Raw genomic sequence first — 9,335 nt, 5'->3', positions numbered from 1 at the left:
ATAAGTTATAACCGGATTCGCGCTTTTTCGCGTCCTTATCGGACCGGGGCCGCGATTTTCCCGGCGCCGACGGGAAGAAGAGAAAAAAAAAGAAGAACGAAGAAGGAGCGGAGATGAGGGAAGAGGTCGACGAGGGAACAAGAAGAGGAGGAACAAGGCGCAGAAGAAGAATAAAGCAAATAAGAAGAAGTAGAAGAAGATGAGGAAGAAGAAGAAGAAGAAGGAGGAGGAGGAGGAGGAGGAGGAAAAGGGGGATGCGCGCGAGATAGGCAACGGGGCAAAAGGGTGGCGGCTCCCTTGCGCGCGCGCGGGGGTAAGGGAAACGGTCTGATATACAACCGAGCTATGGGAGGAAGTCGCGCGCCCGCGCGCACACATAGACACACGTACGCGTGCACTGCCACCCACACGAGCAGCCGCGGGTGCACACAGGCGCAGTTCCGCGGGCTGAACGGGGCGGCTGCGTGCTCGACGCCCGAGTGGCGCTCGCGCAATGTAGTCCCTCGGCTATCCTCGACGCGGGAGCATCGCCGTTTCGAAAGAGCCGCGACCTTCTCCCCGTCGCGTCGCGTTCCCGGTGGTGTTCAGGGGGCAAAGTACGCGCGAGAGGGGCCCGTTCGCACACTCCCGAGGACCTTTTCTGCGGACCCTTTCGCGCAGCGTAGAGAAAGCGCGCCGAATCGACGTGACACAACGACAATGAAAACGCAACCCCGCAGACTCCGTCCCCGTGCGATTCTTTAGAATTGACGGTGACTTTACGCTCGTACGATCGCTTTGCCTCCGATCTCTCGCCCCCTCGTTCCCGCGTTTCTTCCGGCCGTTCGCGTGCATATTTCGGAGTAGCGCGAGATAGTGCGTGACGCGGTGCGTGTATCCCCGGGGCGTCTTCGTTCGCGATCTTATCACGAAGTGATAGTGATGGTATAGTGAAAGCAGTGTCTGCAAACGATATCGGCGCCGAGCGGATGATCGTGCCGGAAGATTTCGATCGTCCAGTTCGAGCTATTTGACGTTCGATCGAGGCTGCTATACGAGATCGGAGTGGAGAACGCGAAGTCGGAGCATCGTTGAACATTTTTGAATTTCGAAAAATTTAGATAGCCGCGCGAACATTTCGTTGTCACGGCAGTGATTAAGTTATACACTTGTTCAGCAATAAATCTCTTTCACTGCCCGCCCGAAAAATTATAACAAACTTCGCTCGCAGAGGAAAGAGAAGGAAACATTACTGATCGTTAAATAAAAAGAAAAAAAATCATCGATCGCAGATACGTATGTGAATTTCGTCGCAAATTCCGTCCTGTAGTGCTTTGCTTTGCCGAACATAAATCATACGTGAAACATCTTCTCGGCTTCATGATAGAAGCGTAGTGTCCCTGAGCGTTTAAGGACATCGCCGACGGCCTCTGGAGAGTCTGCGTTTAATTGCCGGTGGCATCAGACGGTGCAGAGGCGCGCCGTTACAGGCGAAGCAGACGGCGAGAGGAAGGCGCGGTAGAGAAAAAAAAATCACATCCACCCAGGGCCAGGGAATCGTGCTGCCGCGGCTGATGGGGAGATGTTAAAGTTAAAAGCCGCTCGTAAAACGCGTCGTCTCGCGGGTGCCACAACACTGCCATTGTGCGTGCGAAACTTGTTTATTTCGGCCGCAACACCAACGTCGACGCACAATTGAAAGGTCGGTGGAAAAAAAATTCGCGGCCTGCTCCTCTGCTGCTGACGCGCCATCGAACATTTCGCGCGGCGGACAGAGAGGCTCGCGATCGTGAAAGGGAGCGATTTGTATAGACCGATCGTCTGAAACGACAGCTATAGAGGAACAAAAGGAGTGCGGAAGCGAAGTTCCTTCCTCATTTGTGGCTACTATCGAAGCACGTATTCGAAGTCGATCCCCCCCCCCCCTCCTCCTCTGAGGAGGAAGAGAAATTGCGAGCCCGGAAAAATGCGATGAAGCCGCGCACAGCGGGGCAAATAACCGCGGTGGAATGATCGATGGAACGTCCAGTGCATCGTGTGGATTGCATTAATAACGACGACCAGCAGCCTAATGCATCGGCAGCGATCTTACGGTCGTCGACGTTAGCGAGAGGAGACGAAAACGCCGCTTAGCGCCGGATGGAAACCAGTCCTCGCGTCGATCAATATGGATCCCAGTGGAGTAATCTCCGTCGGAAGAGTGAGTGATAATGCAGGTGACGCGGAAATCGCCTAAGTAAGGGTCGGCAGCACGCGACCGCCGATAACGAGGCTAAAGTTTATCGCTATCTGATAGACGTCGAATATACGCCGCGATGTAAAAAAAAAAAAAAAAAAACAAGTCTATTTTTCGCAGAGATCGTCAGTGATTCTCGGCCGATGGACTAGTGGAATAATAAACGTCAGATTAGTTATTTATTAAAGCATCGGTTTTTCGGGGGAGGCAGCCGGATGGTGGCCGTTCGCACGAGATACGCGATACTCGCGAAACCACGGTATACGTTAACGCGCATCACCAATTAGTGACGTCGCTCCGTAATTGGGAGAATGTGGTATCGTCGTGGAGTTGTTTCGTGATAGTGAGCGAATTATTTAAGCAGTGGCGTACCAGTTTATCGTTCCAGTTTGGCGCGATTTCAGCTTCGACGAGGGAAAACTAATTGAGACGCGTCACCGTTCTAATTTGTGCAACGTAAAGCGAGAGCGTTACGGCATTTCCATTCGCGTCGCGCGAGTGGCTGTATGCTTGGATATACGGTGCGGCACGAGGTGATCCTGTCCGCTACCGAACGAGAGAACGTGGAATGCCGCGATCGACGCGCGGAGTGTGTTAGTGGATCCCCCATCTCTATCGCCGTTCAGCGTCTCCTGAAAACGACTGCGATGCGCCTGAGATAGTATATCAATATGTGAATGAGCCACGCCGGGGAAAAGCGATGTCTACTTCTCTTCCCACACTTGTCTGTTTTATAATTTGTTTTGGTGAGTGCTCCTGCATCTATCAAATTCAATTACAGACGTTTATATCGGGAGCATTTACGAGAGTTTACGAGGAAGATTCGGAAACAGCTCGTTTCAATAATACAATTATATATTAGATAGATGCTTCGATTTATTTATCTTTTTGATCTCTCGTTTGTGCAACCCGAATGTTATAGTATCATTGAACATTGGTTTAGCATTACAATCTGTTTACGTAATAACGTATTTCAACTGTGTTAACCTACCAGCTTAACGTTACAAATATCGGGAAAATCCAGGCCAGTAAATCAAATAGAGATCACGATTCTCGAACTATCGATGCGCCAATATTCGATGTATTCTCGTTAATTGCACGCGCAATTATTGAGGCACCTAATAACAGCGGTATATTACGTGGCTTTAACTACCGTATGCTGTTACGTTACGTTCAAGTCCCAAGCACGTACGTTCCAATTAATATTTCGTGACTCGGCGCAGTCAAGTCACTTGTGTAGAAGCGAGGGGGTTTGGTTGACGATCGCGACGACATGTCTGCCTACAGCAATCTGCGTACGTGTGTACGATGATTGTAGCGGCTGCCTCCGATGTGAATTTTTATGAAAAAAAACTCTGGAATTATGTCAGGAAAAATATATAGCGTAGTACAGTTATAAAAATATATTTACATTTTTTAAAGCACTGCCACGCATTATGAATCTAGCTGAATATTTGCTGAAATTAGAGAACAGAACAATATACATGTATATAAAATCATCATATAATATGCAACATTCTAATGAGTTTTGTGCATTATAGTAGATTTCAGCAGAATATTAATAATGCTTTATGTAGAAGTTATGACAAGTTTTTTGTACTTAAGATAAAGAATGAATCAATGTGCATTTAACATAAAATTGTCGATAAATTACAAAAACAAATTTGATAATTGCTGTGAGTTATTCAGAAGCATGCAGTAAAGCTATTTAATGTTTAAAAAAATTTTTCATACTACCACTTGTTTTTACTTCTACATACTTATATCTTTACTACATATTTATATCTTTAAATATTTCATAAGTCTTTTTAATGTTATTCATATATTTCTTCTCTCGACAGTAATGTGTACAGTAATTATTAACGCATCCTGAACGCATATATGTGTCTCTACTGGAAACAGATGGATAAAAAAGTCGAGGATTTTCTCGAAAATACACCAATATTTGGCACTCGGCGCAAACGATGTATCTCGAAACTTTCTCGTGGAAATACACAAGGCATGTTTTCCGAAAGTTCGCGCGCTGATCAGCACGCGGTCGATGAAAAAGTACTTTAGAAAAACGGACACAGTCTGTGCGAACTAAAGCGCTTCTATTCATTCGCGAACTATAATCAGATATCTCGCGGCGAGATGACCGAACAAAAACGGCGTATCGGCATATTCGATCAGCAGCATTCGCGCGTTTCTGTTAATTTTCCGAGCTCGAATGGCTGAATGAACAGCTGTGATAAAAGTTTTCAATAAAATATACATATATTAATCGCCGGCACGACCGTGCAATGCTTTGAACTGTTTGCGATTTTATGAAATTCGTACTTGGTCGAAATTCCACCTAGAGTTCCAATTTCACTCGGATGCGCACAAAAGCGCTTCGCGGAGGTTGTGTGAAACGAAAAAGAAAAAAGGAACATCGACTCTGCAATGACAGCGCGTGCATATTTTAACCGACCTACATGTAGCCGTAGCTTCAATTATAGTGTACTGCGCCTCGTGGCGTGTATACATTGTACAGTATACCTACTATACATATATACATATGCGACAAGTTACTCTTGCCACTAATACTTAAATGATGGTTAAAATAAGGCAGTGATACCACGTAAATTTAAGTTATCACTGCCGCACGTTTTAATTCATATTTAACACATCAACGCTATTAAAAAAAAAAGAAATGTACAGAAATGTTGCAGAAAGCGACTTTTATAATGATGAATTATTTCAAACGAATTATTAGAGTATTATTAGAGTAAAAGTGCGTTGAGATTTATTGGATTGCGCGAGGATCATCGGTAAAGTTTCGGGAAGCTGGAATTACACGTGGATTAACGTTGGTAGTAATTTTCGTCCTTATCCGCGCGCGCGCACCGCTGAATCGTGCTGAAGTTTCTTCAACAAAATCAACGTTGCGAAAACTCTCGGCAATTTTCTCACGTGTCGCGGGACCGTATGTATGCGTTTCGCCGAATGAAACGTGTCATGGCTCGACTGAAGCGTCCGGAGAAGAGAGGAAAGCAGCGGAGGAGGGGATATAACTGCGCTTGTATAATGCCATTGCATTCCATAAATTTTCCATCGTGAGGCGCGATTTTTCCTATTTCTCAGCCGCGCATCCTCGTTCATCCGTTTTCACGTGTGACGGCATAATTAAAAACAACGACGGCGATAAACCGCACGTCACAATCCGTCGTTAAAATTCAAATTTCAGTTAACTATTATCGCTGCACCGACCGCGAAAGACGTAGTTTTAATTCAGCCGCATTGAAATTGTAACACGGCCGTGTATGTATTAGCGCGCTGAAGAGAGACAATAATTTGACGCGAAACACGCGCCTCTAACTTTATCGAATAAATTATGTGACAGGCCAAATTAATATCACGATTGCGATGACGCAAATTAACAACTGGCGAACAACTTAAATTAATTTAATAATTCTTTTACAAATAGATATCGTAATGTTGGCGCTGATCAAGAATAAATGGTTGCGTTTATATTTGACGCGTCTATAATTGATTCGCCGCTCCGACGCGATCCCCTCCCCCTCCCCCCTGTCGCGGCGTCGTCGCAAGACAGTCGCAGCCACACGCTCGCCGTTCATCACCGCGCCTCAGACGTTTATTATCTAACGACTCATTAACAGCTTCACGCGCGCAGCACTCTCTGCCCATCATCATTCACGATTTGCACCAAGCAACGCGACGCGTCATTATTAACACTATCAGGGACAGAGAATTACGCGACGTAGACATATCGACTGTGTTAAAACTTAACGAGCCGTACTACCGGAACGTCGCCGGGTTATTGCAACGGCGAAGATTCGTATGGATGTGTGTTGACATGGTGTTACTCGCATCCACGAAGAGAGACGCGTGTCTCCTAGAGACCCTCTAATAAGAGTCGCGAAATAACGCAGGAAAGTAACACCATATTTTTCAGTAAAAACCGGAAATAGCGAACATTATCACGCCAGTATATTAGCCAGTTGGCCGTGTTGTAAAATGACATATATGTTATAAAATGGCATATATTAACCTATATAGACACATAGCCATCTAAATACAAATGTCAAAATATATTATTAAAGTGTTTTTTTTTTGTGAAATTTAGTATTAGATAAAAAAATTAATAATAATATATTAATTGACATTTGACTATTATTTCCGATCTTTGCTGAACAATGCCGGCTAATCAAAATTGGATTTCGCGACTCTTATTAGAGGGTCTCCAGTGTCTCCGAGCGCCGCGTGTCAATGTACGTGTGTTGCTGCGTTTATACAATCGCGAACCTCTCATAAAATTTACAGTTCATATATAGAGTCGGGAAATTTATACGCTTTTCCCACATCCGCCGATGTACGGTCTCTTCATTCGCGGTGATGCTATAACGAGACGATATATGGACAGCGGGATTCGTTAACGATCGAGCAAATATACGTTCAGCAAAAATAGGAACGATGCGCCGCGCGCGTGTTTGCGTATGTATATGTGACGTCGCTTACTTACGTTACTTATTTGCAAGGTAATGGCGCGACGGGAGATTAATGGAAGAATTAAGAGCTTCCTCGCGCCTGACTTTCGCGTATGACTGATCGGAAATTAGCGACACTGACAGCCGCCGGATGGCGGCGAGAGTTCTCGCCGGGGGTCACATGGCAGTGCCAAACGCTATTTCCATCCTGTGTTGGAGCATATTGTAGCCCGGGAGTAAAAGCGGCATGAAAAGTTCTCGCGATAGTTACTTACGCCCCATCTTCTCCTTATCGAGAGGAGTCCCGGGTGTACGGCGTGTGCACGATGGAAGACGGAAAGTCTACTAACTTCGGGGCGCGCAAGTAGTACATTAGGTAGATGGGTAAACAGGTAGATAGGTATACATGGGACCGTTAGCTATGTAGATGGATAAATGGATGGATATACGAATCGTTCGTTATGGCTCAGAGATTCCCTCCCGTAAAATCGATACCAAATACAGAATACGAAATGTACGGGGGGACGTGGCGTACAAGAGTGCAACGGTTCTCTATAATGAATCGAAAGTATAAATAAGAATGGAGTCCCCCAGAAAGGACTCATCAAAAATGTAATGAACTGAAACACGAAATTACTCGACTATTTATGAAACTTCTCTTGCCGCTACGAACTGTTTGGTGAATATTTTCTAATTGTTCCGCGAAAGTTTGTCGGAATATGGCTGTGCTTCGAGCTCTGCAAAATTAAATAGAGTTAACAATTATTGTTAACTTTATGATGCGACGTTTCGCTGCGGCATTTACGTGAAGGAAATTTCCATTCTATTAAATTATTCTTTTATGTTAATATTTCATATAGGATTTTTTTATTTTATAAACGTTATTTTAAAACGTTGCGTAACCCAATAAAAACATTAATGACGTTAATTTGCTATATTTATATCTAGATTAATGGAATTGGATGGAAATCTTTTTAATTATATTTTTTAATTATTTAAAATTTTATATCTTTATACAACTAGGAATATGATTCCGTGCCCTTATTATTTCTCTATGATCAATGTTTAATTATTACTATACTTTAATATTAATTGCTATCAAATAATTATAAACACTAGTACATACGTGCTCTCAGAGAACTAACTGTCATTAACAATGACTCTTGGTTAATCAGATTCGGTTAATCTATTCATTAAATGGAATAGGTCGCTGCGAATCGAACAAACTAATTCATGACACTATTTCTCTGGCTGAATCTTCCGTTTCTGACGACCGATATAGCAATGACGCAGGCACACTCCGATTCAAAGCTCTTTGGAATTGGCAGTGGCCTCTTCCGCTCTCTTCTACTTCCTCCATCCGTCGAAACGCGACCGCTACCCGCAGAAGCTCGCACTAGCTGTCCATCGGAAGAAAAAGGAATAAAAAAAGGGAACACCGGGGTATTCGAGTGCCAGGAAACAAAGTTGGCTTATCCGGCTGCGGGGAGGAAACCGATTGCGAGAGCGAGAGAGAGTGAGCGAGAGAGAGAGAGAGAGAGAGAGAGAGACAAGGAACAACGGGAAATAGGATTTTGCGGCCCGCTGGCCAAACCAGCCATTGTCCTTCAATGTCCGAAAGAATCCACCTCTGGGTTGACGGATGAGTCACGATAGCGGCGACCACAGGGTATTTCTCGTGGGAGTCCTTAGGATCCGAAATAATTGTAACTCGTGTAAAACTGTCCACATATTCGATCCTCGCCGGATTGGAGCGACTTTCTTACAATTTACGAACAAGCTCGAGACACGACACCGACCTGACGTATCGCGGCGAAGAAAAGACGGAAGGTTACTAATAATAGATCTACCGTACACCGGTACCCACATTCTTATCTCCCACCTCTATTTAATTCACGACTCCAAGTGGCTCCAATTTCGATCAGTTTGCAGTGATATCCTTTTCGCCGCGTAGTACCGAAACGATTTTGTTGAAATTCCATCAGGGGGCGAGCGGAAAGACAACGGTGATGCGCGCGATGGGCGGATGATCGAACCCGCGCAAAAATCGTTCCTGTGGATTCGAGCGCGAAATTAATTTCCGGCGAAGGATTATGGATAATCCATCGCCTATGATAAACTTGCCTCGCGAACGCGTCTTTATCTTCAGCTATCTCCTATGGTCGGTATATCTCGAGGGCCGATCGGGGAGAAAAAGAGAGAGATGGAGAGAGAAAGAGAATTTAAGTTTACACAGTACATTTGCGATAGCATGAGACGAAAAAGCGATTTCAAAGAAGGTTGATTATAGATAAAGTAACATTTGATAGACTGATCATGAAGATTGGAAAAAACATGCAATGATTTGAAGATTGACAAAGATTGGCTTAAAAAAAAGAAGTTCCGCGTAATTTACGAACAAAGAAATTGAGACTAAAAAAAAAGAAAATATTAATAAAGTATCCTCTCGACCAAAATAGCCGTGGTAAATTGCGACGTAAAATTAAATTCTTCTTTCAAATTTTAATAAAGAGAAACTATAAAGTGACATTCGGAACTGTCGATACGTAACGAAGGGAAAATCCGTGTTCGCGTGCAGCTTCTGTAACAAAATTAATTTCTGGCATAACAGAACAGCTCTCGGTCGATCCGATAATCAGGGAGGTGAGGGG

The 9,335-nt window shown here is 44.3% G+C and overlaps 1 protein-coding gene across 1 annotated transcript in view; it reads left to right on the top strand.

The window, feature by feature from the left end:
- Window positions 1-503: 503 nt before the first annotated feature.
- Window positions 504-9,335, top strand: part of LOC105453681 (hemicentin-1) — a 26,993-nt gene continuing 18,161 nt past the window's right edge. The window contains exon 1 of the mRNA XM_011695830.1: window positions 504-2,961. Coding sequence (XP_011694132.1) covers window positions 2,916-2,961 — 46 coding nt within the window. The 5' untranslated portion in view covers window positions 504-2,915. The remainder of the gene's footprint in view (window positions 2,962-9,335) is intronic.

The sequence above is a fragment of the Wasmannia auropunctata genome, unplaced genomic scaffold, assembly GCF_000956235.1.
Source record: "Wasmannia auropunctata unplaced genomic scaffold, wasmannia.A_1.0 LD335996.1, whole genome shotgun sequence".
NCBI classification, from domain to species: Eukaryota; Metazoa; Arthropoda; class Insecta; order Hymenoptera; family Formicidae; genus Wasmannia; species Wasmannia auropunctata.
The sequence above is the reverse complement of the archived record's forward strand: the minus strand, read 5'-3'. Positions and strand labels throughout refer to the sequence as shown.